Source organism: Carassius gibelio, chromosome B13 (genome assembly GCF_023724105.1).
Source record: "Carassius gibelio isolate Cgi1373 ecotype wild population from Czech Republic chromosome B13, carGib1.2-hapl.c, whole genome shotgun sequence".
Classification (NCBI taxonomy): domain Eukaryota; kingdom Metazoa; phylum Chordata; class Actinopteri; order Cypriniformes; family Cyprinidae; genus Carassius; species Carassius gibelio.
The window spans coordinates 26,057,399-26,079,651 of NC_068408.1; the positions used below are offsets into that span (position 1 = coordinate 26,057,399).

Here is a 22,253-nt window from a genome sequence, read left to right on the forward strand (position 1 = left end):
TTCACCGGGCCGCGAAGAAATGAGTATCATCAGCATAACAATGAAAGCTATTATCATGTTTCCTGGTGATATCTCCCAAGGGTAACACATAAAGCATGAAGAGTAGCAGCCCTAGTACTGAGCCTTGAGGTACTCCATACTGCACTTGTGATTGATATGCTACATCTTCATTCACTGCTATGAACTTATGGCGGTCATATAAGTATGATTTAAACCATGCTAATGCACTTCCACTGATGCCAACAAAGTGTTCAAGTCTATGCAAAAGAATGTTGTGGCCAATTGTGTCAAACGCAGCACAAAGATCCAATAAAACTAATAGAGAGATACAACCACGATCAGATGATAAGAGCAGATCATTTGTAACTCTAAGGAGAAGATATCCAGATACACATGCAATGATCAAAACACAAGTAAACAGGCAAGGCAAGAGAAGAGAAGACAAGACAAGACAAGACAAGACAAGAAAAACTAGACAGGCTCCGTAGTGTAGCCATCACTAGGAGAGAGATAACTGCTAGACATTACTCAGTGACTCAAGCAGGATTAGAGTGAGAGTTATATAGTGTGTGTTATTGAATGCAGGTGAATGCACAATCAGTGCATTGGCACATGTGAGATGTAGTCCAGAGTGATGTGTGACAGTCTGTGTGGTGTAAGTTTCAATAGGGTGAGAGAGTGACCTCTTGTGTTCATCGGATGAAAGTCCATGGACCAGATTCGTGACACTGTTAACATTTAACTGAGTACATTTTAACTTAGATACTTTTTACTTTTACTCGAGTAGATTTTTAGACTGGCACTTTTACTTGTACTTAAGTAAAATTAAATTAATGTAATGGTACTTTTACTTGAGTAGAATATTTTTGTACTCTTTCCACCTCTGACCACTAGCCAAAGTGGCTTGTAAGCAAAACATATAATGTCAAGCCCGGGTCCTGACAGAAGAATAATTAATTGTTTATTTGGGGCATTTAGAATTTTTTCTTTCTTCTTCTTCAGCAAATATTGATATGTAATTATTTGTGGATAATTAGATTAAATAATGACCAAATTATGTCATTATTGAGAATAAAAATAATTCATTGACAGTTCTATTTTTTTACTTTTGCTAACTTTGCTACGTTGATATGCTTCCTTAGATTTGATGACAACATTTTTGAATACAGGCATTTCCCTGATGAAAGTTATAATTGAAGCTTGATCCATGAAAACATGTATAATTGGTTCAACAAAAAGCATGCATGTTTGAGCTTCTGTTTACAATATTTTATAAAAATGCAAAAATGGAGTAAGGAGTAAAAAAGTACTTTTTTTAAAAAATAAAAATATATAATTAAAGGTACAGGTTGTAGGACCAGCCACGAGAGGGCGCACTACCAAAACAATAGCAATCGCTTGTTTTACAATCTCTAAGAGGGAGCGTGGAATGATGAGATTTGTTGTCTCTACCCAACCGATGAAGTCCATAAATCAGACAGAAAGATAAATCATGGATTTAACGTGAGGTCAAGAATTTGCTCGAGTAGATTACATACAAAGTCAATGCACGATCAGACTATGGATTAGACGTGGGTCTAGAGATGCGATGCCCGAGTTTGGAGTGTATGGCCCATAATACTAATCTTGTTGGTTGTTATAATAGCATACGTTTTCTGTAAAGATACGAATCAAAACAACTCACCTGTTGAGTAAAACACAAGCGAGATTGGCATCTCTTTCTAGTTGAAGTTTGTCGTGAAGCTACTTCTGCAATTGTCCACGACACTGTTGTCATGTGGTTTCTAGTTCAGTAAAGGCGGTAACAAAGGGTAACTAACATCATTGACATGCGACTGCACTGCCCCGTGTCAATGTTTAGAATGGTAATTTTCTAATGATTTACAAGTAGTTGAAAACATTATAGATATTGTTAGTAATCAGCTGGACGAAACATAACACTAGGCTAGTGGTTTTTGGATATTTTACTTCAAATGTCTACAAATTATACCTTTAAGTAAAAGTACAAACAATCAGTTTAACTTTTACTTGAATGAAGTAAAAATTCCCCCAAATAATAGTTAAGTATGTAAGACTGCTAATACAATGAGCAGAAGTACCACAACTGTGGTAAAATAAAGCCTTATTTTCAGAGTTTGTATAATTAAAAGTACAGACATCACTGAATGCAAAATGGGAAAGTCAGTAAGTGCATCAGGTGAATGTGAAATATGTGAAAAACAACTAATGACCAGTTGACTGATGAAAGGTGGAAAAATAGGTGTGGGAAATGTTCTGTGGATTGTTTTGCGGAGTGAATTCAGGAGAGAGCATCAGCAAGACTATGGACTGTCTGTAGGGACAAGGATATCTTTGGTCATGCTAGTAAACACATGGTAGAGCTGAGCTCAACTGCAGGATGTTTAAAAAAATAGATTGTAGTCAGGTGAGTTTAACTGGGTGTTGAAGAGGGAACACAGCACACAACAGCAGATCACAGCAGTAGGATGAATAGCAGAGAGCAAAGATGACAACAGTAGGTCTACAGAGGATGGAGGAAACATCCACAGAGGATTAAAACACTGTGTGAGAGAAGCAGGGTCACATAAACTTGTGAATGCAAGACACCAGAATGACAGAGATTGTGAGGTTAGTAAGTAGCCTAGCATCCCTCGATGAGAATGCTGTTTGTGTGCAGGTGTGATTAATTAACAGACCAGCAACAGTGAATGATGTGTGGAGCCTGGAGTCCAGATTAACGAGATTAACAAATGGACAGAATGAATAAGAATTATTTTTCATAACATTCTAAAACATACTTAGGTTATTCTGAAATATTATTGGTGTTTATTTATTAGATTCGTAATAATTCCAGTTATTATTCTTTTTTTTTTTTTAATATTAATACTAATAAGAAGTACTATTATTATAATATTAATTTTAATTAATAATTATATAGGCTATTTGTTTTTATAATAATAATAATAATTGACAGTTTCCGTTGGGTTCGTTATAATGATGCCAGCATGGCGCTTTTAGGTCAGTGCTGAACATTAGCGATTTAAACGCGATAGCAGGCCTAGTTGACATCATCGCGGGCTTTGCATTGACTGAAGTGCTGAAGATGCTGCAGAGCGCAGCGCCTCCCGACCGGAGCCGCGTCACGTGACCCGGTGTGTGTCAGCGCTACAGCCCTGCCGCACATTTACTCGCATCTCAGCTTTACCTCAATTACTCAAACTACATTTTTCATCAGTGGACGAGAGCCTCGGCGTGCTGGGTAAACAGATTTCTTATCATTTCAAATGGCTCTGTGTATGTGTTGTGTGTAATAGTCTATTCTGCAGAAATGCCATAAAGATGCACATCGAGACATTTATTCACAGAATCAGCGTTCATTAACACTCCAGATGCGCTCGTGCAGTGATAATGAATATAGTTTCGGTTTTGTCCGAATGGATCTGCTCTTTACTCACTGGATTCAGGGGAGCTGGATCACTGCTGTTTGATGACATACGTGCTTTAAAAGATGTTTAACATGCAACACGAAGGGTTTTAAAGTCTATGCTCCTCTGTAGAAGATGAGCTCATGTGGAGTTCTCGAGCTGCGTATGGGGCGTCACCTCTGATCACAGCGATTACATCTGGAGCTCCATTCATGACAAACACACAGATATTGTACATCTCTGTTCTATTCTTTGTGTTTTACTATCGAACACGTCTGAAAATGAGAGGTTGAGCTTGTGGACTTGTGCTTTAATAACTATGTAAGACACGCAAACGCCCTTAACGTGTCATCCAGAACACTGGATTGCTATTGCTGTAAGAAAAAGTCTTTTTAACGGCAGCGATGCTGATGCTCTAGTCGGTGATGTACAGAGGTTATTAAATATATAAAAGAGATGGGGATAGTAGCCACATGTCGTCTTATACTCTAGTAATTGTCAGGTTAGGTAAGTCCCCCCCCTTCCATTAAAGTCTTGTTTACATTACCACCGTTTTCCCCACAAGAGAAAAAAAAAAGGGAAAAAAAAAAGAAAACGGATTGAGTTAATTAAACACATTGCACCTGTAGTGGGGCATATTGTCACACTTTTGGGAGTACAACAGAAGTATGTTGTAGCCTACTTCTACAACATACCTGTATTTAAAATATACTATGGTATTTAATTATATATATATAGAGAGAGAGAGAGATAGAGAGACAAAATACATTGTAATTCATGAAATGCCAAAGTAAATATAATAAATGGGAGTTTGCCTTTACCTGTGTATTTTTATGCAAATCCTGGCAAATACTTCAGTTCAGTCACTTAGTTTCAGTAAAAAAAACAAAAAAAAAAAAACACCTTGTACTGCAGTGAAGGCCACACATAGTCAGGTATAATAAGTAATAGTAAAACAGTCATGTTTGTATAGTAGGATTTGTGTAAATAAGTGTTTCCTAACCAGGTTTCTGGAGGCATGCCATCACTACACATTTTCAAACTCTTTTTAATTACTAACACTTGATTCAACTCCAAAAACTGAAAGAGATGAGTCAGATAATGGAGATATCCAAAATGTTTACCACTGGTCTCCCTCCAGGAAAAGGGATGGGAAACACTTCTGTAATGATGTCAGAACCATTGTCAGATGAACTGCTATTATGTTTTTTTTTTTTCCAGTGTCAATGGCCGTATGCTGATGGATCAGAGATGACGTCTGCTGCCTGCTTCTGCTGAAAGAGGATTTAACCCTTTAAAGCACTTATGGTCAAAACCACAGTTTCAGACTAATAGTAACATGATGGATGACTCTGAACAGTGCGGATATGGCAAAGTGTGGATGATAACTGAAAAAAAATAAAATGCAGAACACAATTAAGGTGACATGAGGATAAAAGTTGTGAAATGGTCTCTGTAGATGTTTTAAACATCCCGAGAGAGACTGTCAGGTGGTTTATGTGATTTGGAAATTGTGGTCACTATTATATTTTATCCATTCAAAATCTTACTAAAATTATTATAAACTCAGCCTGACTACATTATGATTCTTCAAATGCGACATGGTACCCATCTCCTCTGGATTGGACTGGTTGTATGTGCTGTGGAAGCTGGAGCTAGTCTCTGGTTTACTGGCGCAGAGGGACAGTGGGCCTCGTTCCCCATGTGGAACGCTTGCTGTGAGAGCGAGATGAGCTTCAGCATGAAAACCAAGAATTTAAAAGGACTTCTGGTGTACTTTGATGATGAAGGCTTCTGCGATTTCCTCGAGCTGCACATACAAGAGGGGAAACTCAGACTACGCTTTTCTATTTTCTGTGCTGAACCTGCTTCCATACTTTCAGATGTTGTCATCAGTGACAACCAGTGGCATGAAGTCACAATCAAGAGGAGCTTCAGAAACACTACACTCATCGTTGACAAAGAAATAAAGTGGCAGGAAGTTAAGTCCAAAAGGCGGGATATGACTGTCTTCAGTCACTTGTTCTTTGGAGGGATTCCACCAGAACTAATATTGATGTCTTTACAGCTGACATCGGACACTGTGAAGGATCACACTGCCTTTATGGGCTGGATATCAGACTTGAAAGTCAACAACTCAGAGCCTTTCATCATTAACAGTGAAGGGGTAAGCACTGACCTCTGTGACTCACACAACATGTGCTTAAACGGAGGTGTATGCAGTGTTGTCAATAATGAGCCTACATGTGACTGCTCTGAAACCGGCTATCAGGGAAAGGACTGCGGCGAAGGTAAGATATCTTGATTCTGCAACATTGCACGTGATTGATAAAATGGCAAGTGGTTTGCAAATCAGTTAACAAGCCTAGACTATTTCTGTCTTAAAAGGAAGAGTTCCCTCAAAACTTTAAATTAGCTGAAAATGTGCTCACCTCAGGTCATTCAAGATGAAGAGGAGTTAGTTTTTTCAAGGGAACCAATTTGGAGAAATGTAGAATTCCATCACTTGCTAATAAATTAATCCTCTGCAATGAATTAAAATTACCAAAATTAAAAATTTAAAAATACAAATATGTGTTACCAATGAATTGTTACTCATTGGGGATTTTGGTGGCCGAGGAGCTTTAATTATGCTCTTGATTTAATAAATCATGATATTCTTAATGAGCGCTTAGAGCCTGTTGTGAGTCTGAGAGGGACTGTTTTAAAACGTTTTTCTTCTTATTTAAGGGAAAAATCATTTTCAGTAAAAGCATGCGTACATGGTGCAATTTGTTCTGTCGTACGAGCTCTCAGGTGATTTTTTTCTCTCGGGAGAAAATTGCAGATGCTTGCATGGGCGCAGCTCTTAACATGTAAGAACAATAAAGGGGCCGATCCGAGAACGTCACAAGCATCTCACGACCTCCTGATAATTTTCAAATATGTCAAAAAAAATTGGATACTGTCAGTTTAAATTTGTGGCATATTTGTGCAGGTGTATGAGACGATTTGGCAATCCATCTAAAGTTGACCAATCAGGAGATGATAAAACCCACATATTATGTATATAAATAGTCTATATAGTAATCTACTTATACAGCTCTGTTTTTTTGTTATTCCGAATTGTGCAAAATTTGCAGTTCAGCTGTATGAATGAAGAAACCTGTAGTATTTGGCAAAACGACTAGAAATTCAGATAGAAATTCAAATAGCCTTCATACCTCGAGTAGTTTATGAAGAACAGAAAGTCCATGTTTTTCTCTGCTTTTCAGCCATTTTCTTTGCCATGTCTTCGTTTTATTTTTTGGACTTCACAAGCCATAGCTGCCACAAAGAAAACTATTTAGTCTTCAGAATCCTTATTTTCATGAATGGCACAAATCGTAATGCTTACGTCAGAGTTTATAAAATCGTAGAAAATTCATGTCGTGTATGACTGCCTCCGTAAGATTTTCGTATAAACTCAGTCGTGACATGTGACGAGGGCTCACAAAGTTCCGACCTTCAAATACACACCATGTACAGTTGCCTTAACAGTTGGGGGAATTCCCATCCTCTGCTGTTTCTATTAAATGTGGAGTTCCTCAAGGCTCCATTTTGGGACTTATTTTGTTTTCTTTATGCTCTTTGCCCTTAGCTCTTGTTTTTTTTTATTTATTTTTTTTAAGCAAGTTGTATCATCTTCATGCTGAAGTAGTAATTAGATTTATTTGCCTATTAAACCTGGAGGACTAATTTCTCATTCATCTTTGTTATTACGTCTTGTGGAGGTGAAGTGCTGGTTAGAGCAAAGATTGTCTCCAGCTAAATGCACCTAAATCTAAACTTATGTCATGACAACCCTTGGAGGCATTGGCATGGTAATGTAGATGATAATGTTAATGTGTTTATGGTTGCTAATCTTGAAATCAATTCAGCATACCACACAATATGGACAGTGAAAAAGCATTTACTTAGGTGTTAATTTCAGATGTTTCTGAAGCACGCTCTAACTTCTACAGCAAGCACTAGCCAAGTATTCAAATGTTGAGCAGCAAGGCCACTGGCTGCTGATAAAAAAATAACCAATTAGCTGCTCCGTGTGTAATGGTGTCATTAAGTCAGATCGAGTTTGTTAGCCTATCAGACTGTGCCATCTTGAGTTTCGTGCAAGTATAGGTCTCTGCAGGAAAGTAATGGGAGTTACCAGATTAGGGTGTTTTTACACCATGATACCTGATTGGTTGACGTCATAGTGACGTTAGGTCTAGGGGTGGGGTTGGGTAAGGGGGGTCATTTAGATTGCATGATTTAGAAACACCCAGCAGTTTGAAAACACCCACATGGTCATAAACGCCCACTTTTGCTCTGCAGAGACCTAAGTCTCGTTTCATGCCAGAATTTTGGATTTATCAGCAGGTTGACCGCAGGCCCCTTGCGACAAGGCAGGCAAACAAAGCAATTGCTTGGGGCCCTGAGCTGGCCTGGGGCCCAAGACAATGACTGGTTAAGAATAAAATGCAACGACACTGTGTGAGCGCCCCTTTGATCGTCAATGCAGTATCGTGTAATGACACTGTTATCGGGATCCCCCTCAAGGGGGCCCCTCTCAGTAGTCGCTGACAGCAGCCAGCCAACCACGTGATCTCACGTGATCTCACGTGATGGACTAATATCTGTAAATATTAAGCCGGAACAGTCTATTTAAATATGAATCCTGCATGTTCTGCGTGTCTCTGTTAATGAATGGAGCAGAAGCGTGACTTCCTTTATTAACACACACTGAAGCGCACGTGACACTCACGGTAATTTCAGCGTCTGCTGTCTCGCTAAATAAGACGAGAACACATGAACAACATCTCCAGAACTGCTCTGACTGTCACTTCATGAGCATTTGACCGTTTGATTTGAATAAAACTAGCGTCACATCACATACACAGAACTGTAAAGGTACGTCAACTCGTCAAAATAAAAGTGCTGTTTTGGACAAGTATTTGACAGAGATGTATTACTATTGTTCAGCAGAATGTACATAGCCTACTACTAAAAACAATCAAACGTTTTTTTTTTTAAGGTTTAATCACACAAAATTTCTTCAATGTTTTATTTTTAATAGTAAATCCCCATTGTTTACCAAAAAGCTAAGTTTGCTTAATTTTCAATAATTAAAATATAAATTAAATTAATGTTTTGTGTTTAATGTTTAATGTGCATCTCAGAAAATGCTTTATTTAAAACCCAAACTGAATGGCACTTAAATGCACTTAATTCATCTGTCAACTTTATTGTCATTGTTCACAGTACAAGTACAGACAGAGAAACAATGGGTAATAATTAAATGTTTATTTTTGATGCATGCATTGCATTCTATGCATTTAGAAAAAAAAAAAAAAAACATTTCTAAAAAAGGAAACTTAGTTGTTCATTTTAAGAGACCCAGGAGTCTTATTTTCTCTTGCATAATTAATATTAATAAGCAAAAACACATTTTAACTGATTACTCGATTAATCGATGGAATTTTTGGTAGAATACTCAATTACTAACAAATTCGATAGCTACAGCCCTAGATGAAAGTGGCATAGCAAATAGCATGCTATACTGTTCCACCGTGATAATCTATTTACCAAATGGGGGTTATGGAAACCACACAATAAATTCCGTGCATCAAACATTAGCTTGGGATGTTTTTAAGCATTGGTAGTGAAAGCAGCTGCCTGCATCCCTTCCCTTCTAATATTAAAATATGGAAATGTTAACATATCTTAAATTTTTCAGTAAACTTTATAATAAGTAAAAATACTGTTTGCTAACAGTTAAATAACAAAGATTAAAGATTAATTAACTATCAATTTACCATCTATTAATGATTGTTATTACAAAGTGTCTACCATCTAACTTATCAACTATGGTTTTGGGAAACGCACCCCTGAGCTGCTAATAGTGACCTCTGTCAATATGCTAACAGTGAAATGGTAAAACGTACTTCACAGGTCATTTCAGAATTTTTTTTCAATTATTTTCCCAGCTACACCATCAACTTCATCCTCAACATCAACAGATGCATCACTTCTCAGTGCTGATGTCTCCTCTATATAGCCAAGGTACCACAAGCTCTATAATTATAGCTGATATTCTGCACAGCCCAGAGTTTAAACTGATAAGTGTGTGCTGTCATATTATTAGAAAACAAAAGCAGTGCAAATCACTATTGAATTCCCACCAAACTATTTTTTCAAGCAGTATTTGCACTGTAAACCTTTTTTATTTATTTAAAGTGTGGGTGAACTTAAACTGTATGGCTATGCTGTGGTTCCTGTAGGCTTTGCGTGCGTGCGGGGGTCAGGGGCCTCTATGTCCATTTTGCTTGGGGCCCCCAAATTCCTTCAAACGGCCCTGGTTGACAGTAACATAAAAGATGTTTTAGGTCAATGGTCAATAAATGGGCAACCCCAGATAAGGAATTTGGATGTAATATTTGACTCTACCCAAAGATTTGATGATCAGATCAAATGTGTGTTGAAAAGTTGCTTTCTTCAATTGAAGACTAATGCAAAAATAAAGCCTTTTTTTGTCTGTTGCTGATCTTGAGATAGTAATTCACGCATTTGTCTCCTCCCGCTCAAATTATTGTAATGCACTTTGTTTGGGAGTAAGCCAGTCTTTTATTTCAAAATTGCAACTGGTCCAGGATGCAGCTGTACGGCTCTTCACTAATTCTCAATGAATGCAGTGAACTCATTTATTGCATGTGCTGTGAGTTTAACGCAAGGGAACACAATGCCCACCAGTTAGGCTTTATTTTCACAGCAAATGATTAAAGCATTTTACCAAATTTGTAGTGAGACATTTTTGTACGCATGTTTTCACTGAAGCTGGAGTTCTCCTTCAAAATAAAAGCACTACTCCTGTGTCTGTCAAAATATCAGCTTAAAAGTGCGGTAAGAATTGCTGACAGCAAGCGGTTTAAATGCAGTCCAAATTCTAAATAAGAAAATAATCAAGGAAATAAGTATTGTAATTTTCCTACTGTTGTTTAAAGCAAAAATATAATTAAGAAATATAAATTTCATGGTGGCACTGCTGGCCTAATGTCGGCAATGGCATGTACCCTTTCAGCCAGAGCTGGGCCATGTGTGGCAATGACAGAAAGGTGAGGATCCGGCAAACAGCATGAGGGCCAATTGTTGGTGGGAGGAGTGTGGCCCAGATAAGTCCAGTGATATGTGGCCCCATATCAGGCTAAGATCTGGCAGCATATTATGTGACTCATGATAAACAAGATAAATACAACATTGCATGATAATGGTTAAATGATCACATACATTGCAATGAAGTGTAGTATTGTTAAAATGTAGTCTTTGAATTGGCAATTCAAAACAGAATGAAACATTATCATTAAAAAATTAAGCAAATCAGTCAAGTGCATTAAATTGCACTTAATTATAATTTTATTAAATTTTATTTCATTATTCTTAGTACAAATAATCTTTGAATCCTTAAATGAAAAGAAAGAGAAAGAGAGAGAGAGTATTTAACTGTGATCATGTAATATTTATTTGGTTTACTATGGGACACACACTGATCTATAATAGAGAGAACATCATTTTTATTACTATGCTGTCAAGAACAAGCATTAAATAAAATGATCATGAAAGTATTTTATTTTTATTTAAATCCTGTATCCATGTGGTACTGGTGTGAGGAACAGATCCAAATTCAAACCGCATTCATTGGCGATATGTACTGTATCTCCTTACTCTGTAGATATAGTGATTATTTAAAAATGTGCCATTACGAAGTTTTACAACAAGTTTTACGGCAGCGATATCAAACGCTCATTGGCTCTCGTAGGTTTCGTCAGAGATTGTGACATGCCGTGTTTCTGGTGATGTGTGTTTTGAATGAGAAACGCGCATCTTGACGGAGTGGATATGGATAGTATTTTGCTCCTCACACTATTATTATATTCAGCCAGAGAGGACTGCAACTGCAATGCATCTTCACTACTATGATACTGCTCTGTCACATCTGTAATAAATTCTTATGATTAAGTTACATGAGTCTATCTGTTACGTTTCTCTTATAGACTGTATACTTTATACACTCACTCTTTATTGGTTGATTTGTTCTTCATAAAAATAAATAGAAAAACCAATGCAATACTATTTTATTGTTACATGATGTCTGGGTTTTAAGTCTGATTTTCTATTCAGTTTATTGTACTTTATTGGCATAGTTTGTGTCTACATTAAAGCATGTCACAAAATGAATAATTGTGATCCTAGTAATATACTAGGTAATAATATGAAATATTAAAATTCCCAGACAGCAATATAGTGTTGGCCCAGATACGTGTGAAATCCATTCGGGCCGGATCTGGGTCAACACTGCTTGCTGCCTGGGTTGGGTCTGGGCTATATAAGGCTCAGGTGTGGCTCAGATTTGGGGATTCTGGTTTACTTAAGGCTGAGAACTGGCCCCAATAATAAAACCTGTTTTGGCCCAGATCAGGGCCAGCTAAGGCTGATTAACTGGCTGAGATTCGGGCCAGTTATGGCCCATGTGTGGCCCGAGTCTTTAATCCAGTTCTGGGCCACTTCCGGGCCGTCATTCTTTGTGGTACTTGGGCCGAGGGAAAAGTCATTGTGTGTCTCGGATCTGGGCCAGAAGACATTTGCTTTGTGGGTAGCCTATGTAAATAACATTTATAGGTAGTTTAGCCTACACGATTTTTTCAAGATCTGTTGGCTATTCAGAAAAATGTCTGACCCTGTCAGGAAAAAAATAAATAAAAATTAACAGAAGCCTTAGAGTTGCATAAGCTATTTTGAATATATTTCTTAAAGCTATTGTGTGTCTGTAAAATTAATAAATCATAATTGGGGGTTTAAATAGCAGGGTTGCCAACTTTTAAGTTCAGCTTGGAGTGAGATTTTTTCAATATCAATTCATATGTGTTTACTGTACATAAAAGGGGTTAAAAATCTTTTGTTGAATACAGTTGAATGCCTTTTTAGCACCATTTTAAACTTGGGATTAAATTTAGTATTTGCTTGTATTCATTATGTATATTTATATGTACGTATAATTATAATAATAATAAAAATAGCTTTTTACATTTCACATTGCAAAATCTAGTGTTTAATCATGTCTAAATATTTCTTTAAATGAAAAACTTGAAAATAAGTACACAGGTATGACCTGCAATATTCTAGATACAATTTAGTTGAAAAACTATGCAGGTACCTATAGTGGGTCAACCATGGCATTAACAAATTATTATTATTATAATTAATTTCTGACCAAAAAATTACTCTAATTTGCCTCTTTGCATTGAAATTTACAACCCTCTAATGTGCTGTAGTAATGTGTTTATCTATTTATACAGTTGTTTTTTTTTTGTATTAAGATCGGTCCAGAGGTGGGTAGAGTACCCCAAAACATTACTCAAGTAAAAGTAAAAGTACTTATAGAAATATTTACTAAAGTAAAAGTAAAAGTTCTAGTCTGAATAGTTACTTGAGTAAGAGTAAAAGAGTATCGGATAAAAAATCTACTTAAGTAGTTAGTTACTAGTTACTTTGGGTCATATATACGGAGCCTATTTGTATTTAGATATAATAAAATGTATGTAATGTATGTATGTGTGTATAAATGTATATATTTCATCACCCTTTACTCCAATTTATTTAATTTATTATAAAACCCTGTCTGTTTACTTAAGTCACAGATATAGGTGTCATGCCGTAACATATTTTTAATACGACTGACTTTATATTAAATGTGAATTTAACATTGAAAGTTAATGTGATATAAAAATTGCTACTAATCTTTCATTGTTCAGAAAGAGAGCAAATAACATTTACATTATTAAAGATCATTTTCACTGACAGTCTAGATTTCAATCACTCTCAGAAACTCCCATTAAAATTACTGAAACTGTTAACACTGTGAAATCAATATCTTAATTATAGATTCATTGCACTTTGTTGTTTCTGATGAGAGAATTCGCCGGAAAGAGGTATTCAGTCAGTGAGCGAGTGAAGGAAGCACCGACATTTCAGCGATGACTCATCTGAACGCCTCTGATTGGCCAATGCTTTAATAAGCTCAACAGAACCGTGTGTGATTGGTTATAATGCGCAACGCTGTTAAAACGCGTTTATCTCTGGCTCAGCGCCAGCAAGCGATCACAGATCTGAATTTAGCAGCTGATGATATGACTTGCTGAACGTACTCGAACAGGTGTGATTGTATTAAAATTAAATCGGCTATTTTTTTGTCTTTTGGAAGCTGCATTCAACTTGACTCCCCTCCGATATACACACGTACAACAAACTAGTCACAGTGGTATCGTGTACTGTAATCGAATGTAGCCCAAGTTAGTACCTGTTAAACAGTAGACAGCACATGTGGTGTTCATCTAGTAAGGATCTCCATCGCAAGCAAATAATAGCCTTTGCATATTTGTTTTCTATTCAGTGCAGTTCCATAGCCCCGTTTTCAATGCTGCTGATATTCTTAAACGTTACAATTTTGAGTGAAGTGAACTGCTTCAGACGCTCAGCGCGTGCGGCAGGGAACTGAACGAATCATTCAAACTGATTCATGAAACAATTGCCAATTGGTTTGATCAAGCCTTTGAACAGAATGGACTCAAAAGAATGAATCATTCGCGAATGAGCATCGCTCATTGTCCAGAGAAAAGTAGACGGCGTGTTTGGAATAAACTGAAGCATTCATAACATTTAGTGCATTAAGATAAAGTAACGAGAGGAGCGTCGCCCACAGTAACGAAGTAAAAGTAAAGATTTTTCCCAAAAAATGTACTCAAGTAAGAGTAAAAGTACCCATCTTTAAATATACTCCAAAAAGTATTAGTTACCCCGAAAAATTACTCAAGTAAATGTAACGAAGTAAATGTAACTCGTTACTGCCCACCTCTGGGTTGGTCTGTTGTATTGTCTATCATGATTGTGATACATGAAACACCTCACATGATTTTATGGTGGAATTTGTTATTTTTCATGTTAATCTGGTCAATTTTGATGAAGAACAATACACTGTGGCTTTAATTCAGCATAAGCGGCGCAGCAAAAATAGTCTCGGCTCCGAAACGATTGCCACATTGCTGCTTCTGCTCTGCTCCTGCTACGCCGCCTGTGTCTGCGGTGTGAATGCTCTAACCTATTAACATGGGCGCTGAAAAAAATATGCCCTGCTTATGCGTGCGGTGTGAAACAGGTGTGAGACAGTATGTCACGAATAAAAAGTGAGTTGAGTTTACAAGTAAATTCACTCACTTTTCTAGTTTTCTTTGGAACATGGGCTTAATTTTGAACTCTCCAAGTGCATTAGATAGAATATTTTAACTTTAAAATATACAAATTATAATGATTCTTTTTTTCATTATTAATTTGTCTTTTTTTAAATATTGCAAATCATATCATGAGATTCTGATATCGTTACATCCCAGTTATACCATCAATTTATATTTTTAGATCTCTTGTTTGAAAATATACTTTATTTTAATTGTTGAAATCTTATTAATCTTATTAATAATTTTTATTCTTCGTATTATTATTATTATTTTACTGTATAGTCCTTTGGTCTAATTTGTACAGTTTAAAACAGATCTAAACAGATACGCTTAAATTTAAGCCAGAAGCAATTTTTTTAAATTAAAAACATCTCAAAGGTTTCGTTTCTTTGGGCTTCTCAACATGGTAATTGATGGACTGGAATGGTATGGGATACTTGTGGATTATTGTGATGTTCAAATATATTCTTTCAAACATTTGCAGTCACATTTCTTATTATGCATAGCTATAGTGCTAAATAATTCAGAGACCTTTTCATTTTTATATTGCACTTTGTCTAAATGTTTATTTTCGTATGAACAAATAAGATGCAAACCAAGCCGAGTTCAATGTGAACATTCATTTTCAACTTTAATAATAGATTATGTGATTCTATATATTCAGTGTCTGTAAGTGAATGTGGAAGATGTTATTCACAGCATTTCACTTTTAAAGCTCAATGAAAAGTTAATATGTAGTACAGTATCTGTATATCAAATACTGTCTCAGTGGTCAGTTTTTGAAAGTGTAGATTAGTTATATGTTGGCTCAGTTAACAACAGTTATAACTCGACAATAATGTTGGATGCTCATTTCATTGCAGCATTAATATTGTCTGCAGCTGGACTCTCTCGTTTTGAGTTCACTGACTAGTATATTTCATTGAATGTGTAATATGTGAACACTAGTGTCATTAAACACTGAGCAGATCATAATGCAGTGGGATAAAAGGTTAGAGGGATCCATGTTTTGTAAGCTGAAAGATCTTTGGTTCTTCTGTAGACATTTATCTCTGCTTATGATGGACACACGTCTGCTCTGCTTTGTTGCATATTGCATACACTGTTTTAATTATGCAGCACTTTAAAAAATCTATTTTAAAATCAACTATACTTAGATTAAGCAGAATAATAATTTTTAAAAAATCATTTAAAAATCATCACCACATGAAAACATCTCAGGTTAAGCATTAACTATGGTTTCCTAAAGGGAATAAGACACTGCATTGGAATGCTATGGGAACACCTCATTTCATGAATGCTTTCTGAAGCAGATGTGTAATCAGTCCAATGGAGGAGCAAAACATCATGGGGCAGGGTGATGTAAGCCTCCAGGAAGCATTAGAGCATATCCGAAGCAGCGCTGGTAAGCTCCTGATAACTGAAGTAGTGCTGAAATGGATGTAGGAAGTATGGCAGAGAGACGCAGCATGGTTACATGCTTAACCTGATGAGTTCCCCCACAGATAACTTTGGCCTGCATCAAAACACTATGGGAACGAAAATGGCCATTGCGCCAGAATGACAAATCCCTGTCCAGTGTGTGTGAGGTGAACACTATTCATGTGGATTTGAGAACCTGGGGAGGAAGCCAGGTTTTGAATTGTAAAAGCTGACAATTGTGTGTGGAGAGGACCAGCTTGCCGGATCACAGATGCCTGTCAGGGAAACTCCTAGAGAGAAGTCCTTGGAGGCAGCCATACTTTTTGTCAAGTGTGCTCTGACACCTAGAGTGTTCCTGTGGCTCAGGGGTAGAGCCAGGGGCGGTTCTAGGGTGAGTTGAGATCCGGGGCTTAACCCAGAAAAATCCATCAAATATAAAATTTGCAATACAGAAATATTAAATTTAAAAAAAATAGAATGGTCCTTTGTCACTAGATGGCGGCATGCCACTGTCTTAATGAGTGAGTCGGTCTGTCATTTAATCAATGGATTCGTTAGAAACGGATGATTCATTCAGAAAAAAAGTAAGCAACTGTTTTTATGAATGGGTCAGCAAATCATTTACTCAAATAAATTTGTTCAGTAAACACCGCTGTGTGTTGCTGCAGAGCACAACAACATGCTTTGTTTGAAACCATTTCCTTTGCGAAATATGTCTTTTTTTTATTATCTTGTTTATTGCATTGTTGCCCTGACACGAAAAGTCTGCCACAGGCCGTGCCGTGCTAACCAAACATTATAACCGCTCTGTGTGTGTGTGTGTGTGTGTGTGTGTGTGTGTGTGTCCTAAAGTATGGAAGCATATGGGTAGCATTATTCAATTTGGGATGTAATATGCAAAATGACAATGCAATATGTAAAATGGCAATGCATTTCTGTATTTACATTTACATTTTCCAATACATTTGTGCAACGTTTGGTGCAAAATGAAAATGAAAATTAAATTACATAATTTTCATTTGCCATTTACTACACCAGTTTTAATATGTAAAATGAATATTAATTTTAACGCTTTATAAGTTGCAAAATTAAAATGAAAATGTATTACAGAAATGATTAGATATGTCTAACATGTTAAAGCAAAAACTGGCAAAATGATCATTTAAATGCTATTTTTCTTAATTGCATTAACACTCACAGTCAAGACACTTACGATTGCATTTTCATTCGGTGTCCCGCAATGAATGTAGCAAAACTCAATGTGCACATTGAAAATGCATTCCGAGCCGATCACGTGTCCCCGCCCTCGCGCCACGTCAATCATTGTGTGAACAAGGCGGGGCTTACAGAAGGTCAGAGACTCAAGTCTCAAGAAGAGGATTCAATCAAGTGAGACAACATAGACAAGACAGTTGGTCCGTGTATGTTTTGATCATTTCGGTTTATGGCTTCAATATTTCATTCGGACTTGTGGGCGGAGCTGAAACGCTGCTTTCATCTGATTGGTCGAATCGGAGCGGTTTTCATCTGACAGCCTTCAGCTGAAATGTCTGAAACTACACTCACTGTTAATTAGCATAATATTTGAATCAGATGTAGCTGGGCACATAATTCGTGCTGCTGAGACCTGCAAATTATTTCTAGGTTGTAGTATTGTATGAATATTGTCCCACTGATAAAAACAGTGCAAATAGTTCTGTCCCTTTGGATAACAGTAAAGTGGAAATAAATATAGTTAAATTTATGAAATAAAATTAAATAGGATTTTTTGGGAAGGTAAGTCTGGCCAGTTATACAAGCAACACGGGTCGGACGAGTCTAAAGATATGAGCTGAATTGGGTGAAACATTAAAGTTCTAGTCTGTGTCAATTACTCTCATAATAAATAATAATAATAATGTTAACTGTAATTTTCGGTATAAGTTGCATCAGTCCAAAAATACGTCATGACGAGGAAAAAAACATATATAAGTCGCACTGGACTATATGTCACATTTATTCAAGACCAAGAGAAAACATTACCGTCTACAGCCGCGAGAGGGCGCTCTGGGGTAGGCTACAGGAGCACTTAGCAGCATAGAGCTAATTTTACTATTTTTATTTAGAAATGTAACTATATTCATTTTTACAATTATTTATTAATGTCACACACACACATACCTAGTGCCTTATGACTTAAAAGATGAGAGTGGTAAATGTTACAGACATGGAACTGTTCAGTCTATTATTGATTTTAATTTCCACTTCACTGTTATCCAGAGGGACAGAACTATTTGCACTGTATTTATCAGTGGGACAATATTCATACAATACTACAACCTAGAAATAATTTGCAGGTCTCAGCAGCACGAATTATGTGCCCAGCGACATCTGATTCAAATATTATGCTAATTAACAGTGAGTGTAGTTTCAGACATTTCAGCTGAAGGCTGTCAGATGAAAACCGCTCCGATTCGACCAATCAGATGAAAGCAGCGTTTCAGCTCCGCCCACAAGTCCGAATGAAATATTGAAGCCATAAACCGAAATGATCAAAACATACACGGACCAACTGTCTTGTCTATGTTGTCTCACTTGATTGAATCCTCTTCTTGAGACTTGAGTCTCTGACCTTCTGTAAGCCCCGCCTTGTTCACACAATGATTGACGTGGCGCGAGGGCGGGGACACGTGATCGGCTCGGAATGCATTTTCAATGCGCACATTGAGTTTTGCTACATTCATTGCGGGACACCGAATGAAAATGCAATCGTAAGTGTCTTGACTGTGAGTGTTAATGCAATTAAGAAAAATAGCATTTAAATGATCATTTTGCCACAGTTTTTGCTTTAACATGTTAAACATATCTAATAATTTCTGTAATACATTTTCATTTTAATTTTGCAACTTATAAAGCGTTAAAATTAATATTCATTTTACATTTTAAAACTGGTGTAGTAAATGGCAAATTAAAATTATGTAATTTAATTTTCTTTTTCATTTTGCACCAAACGTTGCACAAACAGTGGCGGTTCTACATTGAAATACACCCTGGGCGAGACCCCTTTCGAGCGCCCCCCCCCCCCCCCCCCACACACACACAAAAAACAATAGCAAACAAAGTTCTGCACAAACAGCAATATTTTATTATAACTACTGTTTTCATATGATGTGAGATCATTGCATGCATGTTTCCAATTTGCCATTCCTGCACTTGTTAAATTGATGTTCCTCTTGGAAAACAATTTGCAGCAGAAGCAAAAGAGGCTGTTGTTCTTAATTGAAGAAATCAGCCAACTTCTTGCCATCTTTTCACCACTTACTAATGTCTTGTTAAAATATTAGTGGTGGCAACTTCTCCCATTACTCTCATTCCTACGGAAAACAAAGCCAGGTGGCACTTTACTTGGTCCTCTGTGAACCAGCTCAGTCCGAATCCTGTCAGTCAGATGTGAGGGCCAGTGGGGCTCAGTGGGGGTTTAGCTCCAGGCATTTCTATCAGACAGCATATTGGCATATTACTCAAAACACATAGCAGTGAAAAAACACAGTCCTACTCATAGCAAAAAGGTTAACAAAGAGTTATACCCACCACCAATTAACATTAGCCCTTCATTCATGAAATGGATACTGTAATCATACAGAGACAATAGTTGCATACCTTTATCTTTTGCTCGTTTCTCTTCTTCTTTTCTTTTTTTTCGAAATTGGGCACCTGGCTTTGACCTTTTCTTCTCCATCTCTGTTTATTTGGCACTCGACAATCAACAGATTTCCCATCCCCCCAACTGTCACTCAGGACCAGAAGTCAAGACTAAACCAATTCACCTTGATGACCGCATAATCGTCTTGTATTACCTAGTTTCATTTGCAGGAACTATAGGCCTGTATTATAACATTATGAATGAAATGTGCGTTATTTGGAAGAAAGTCGAGGTGTGTGACTGACTTTAGCCTATTATTAATTATATTACTAGTGTGGATCCCCCGTCCCCGTCCACCCCCGCCCTGCCCGTTCCATTTGAGAGAGACCCAGAGGTGAAATGTCGCACGCGCCTCTCGCCCCACCCACTTACACTTCTCTCACAACACAAAACTTCTGTTTGCATTTTCAGTGTACATTTTCAGCAAGCAGGGGCACCGGCAGCTGCAGGGAGTGCCAATTTGCCAATTCCACACACAGTGAAATGATATAAATGACGAAAAACCGCTTCGCGACACAGAGGATTTTTTGTTTATCTGCTCGTGCTGCCGCCCCCAATGTGTCACGAAAAAATGACGCCCCGGGCGGCTGCCCGGTTCGCCCGTGCCTAAAACCGCTACTGTGCACAAATGTATTGGAAAATGTAAATGTAAATACAGAAATGCATTGCCATTTTACATATTGCATTGTCATTTTGCATATTACATCCCAAATTGAATAATGCTACCCATATGCTTCCATACTAAAGACTGTGCTGCGAAACCGTTAACTGTTAGATGTTCAAAATGTAACGTTAAATCAGACACCATTTAAAACCGAAAAATAAATATAATACTATGATTAAAATTTACATTTAGGCTACCTGAAGCTGTTGTATCTTGGCGTTCAAGTGTTGGCTGGGGTGGTTTTACTTCATTTTTTTTTTTTTTTTTTTTTTTTTTGAAATATCCATTTTAATTTTCAAATAAATTGATCTAGTAAAATACTACACGCCAACAAACCACCTGCCTCCAAAAGACCTCATTTCATTGGCTGGATCATACAGACGCTCATCAATGGTTGGCCAGTTTACATGTCAGTCAGAAGCACTAGACTCAGTGGGCGGTTTTCGACGGATGTGAATGACAACACGTAAATTGACCGACACTGTAGACGTGAGAGTCGAGAGATATTTATTTATTTAATTAAATTTTAATATAAATTACTTTATATTTTATACTTTATTTTTTATTCATTGATGGCATGGTGGTAATAAAAACATTCGGGGCTCAAGCCCCCTTAGCCCACCCCTAACGCCGCCCCTGGGTAGAGCATTACATTATATATATATATATATATATATTCTGAGTAAGTTGCTTTGGATAAAAGAGTCTGCTAAATGTAAATTACCCAGAGAGTGAGAGTAAGGGGCCTCACAGGCAAGTGAGATGGTCTGGACCACCCACCTGCTTGGAGGCCGGGGAACCATTTTTGGGCCCACTAAAGCAGACAAACAGCTAATCTGACTTATGCCACAGGGCAGCTCTGTGGACCTAACATCTAGTCCTCTTACTGAGTGCAGTAAGTTCAGCCTTTCCTGGTCAGGGTGGAGGACAGAAGGCCTGCAGCACTATGGGCCTTGGTATGTTAGTGGGCACTTTAGAGACATACCCAAGTATAGGATGGAGGAAGGCTCTGACCATGCAAGGGGCAAATTCCAGACATGAAGGTGGGACTGTGAGTGCTTGAAGGAATCCTATTCTCTTAAGCGATTAAATAGCAAGCAGAAAAACTGTTTTTGAGGCCAGGAACTTGACTGGCTGAACTCAATATGTTCATAGGGGGCATTGCACCGGCCCTCCAGAACCACCGCCAGGTCCAAGGTTGGTATTTTATAGTGCTGTGCAGACCACAGCCTCTGGGTACCACAGAGAAAATGAGTTATGAGTGGGTCTCTTCCCAGTGACTGACCACTCAGAGGGGCATAGTAAGCAGCTTTGGGCACCACGTGCACCTTCAGCATGGAGGTGGATAACCCTGCGGAGAAACACTCCTGCAGAAACTCCAGAACTGTACCAACTGGGCAGTTGACTGGGTCTTTCGGTCACTGTCTGCCCCAAGAAGTGAAACGTTTCCAATTCAGGAAAAGTTTTGCACTGTTTTCTTGTGTTGGCTAAAAGGTATTGGGCACAGCTGGCATCAGACCTAACAGTCTCTGAAACTGTTTGACAGTGAGTGATTGGCCTTCTTTCACTTTTTATGGCTCTGAGAAGAGATTCGATATGAGCAGAAGACAGACATGCCTGCATGATTATTGAATCCCACACCATGCCAAGATAAGTGGTCCATTGAGCTGGAAAAAGCAAGCAAAAACCTGATTTAAGACACAATCTCTATGATAGTGAGGATCTTGAACCGAATTTGTTAGATAGCAGATCTATTATCAGATACAATCCCTTCTTCA

The 22,253-nt window shown here is 37.5% G+C and overlaps 1 protein-coding gene across 6 annotated transcripts in view; it reads left to right on the plus strand.

Moving 5' to 3' along the window:
* The first annotated feature begins 3,160 nt into the window (after positions 1-3,160).
* The window catches only part of LOC127970684 (neurexin-1a-like), a 127,018-nt gene continuing 107,925 nt past the window's right edge, over positions 3,161-22,253 (plus strand). For all 6 annotated transcript variants that reach the window (XM_052573361.1, XM_052573362.1, XM_052573365.1 and 3 more), the window contains exons 1-2: positions 3,161-3,259; positions 4,647-5,716. In XM_052573361.1, the coding sequence (XP_052429321.1) occupies positions 5,008-5,716 (709 nt within the window). In that variant the 5' untranslated portion in view covers positions 3,161-3,259; positions 4,647-5,007. The remainder of the gene's footprint in view (positions 3,260-4,646; positions 5,717-22,253) is intronic.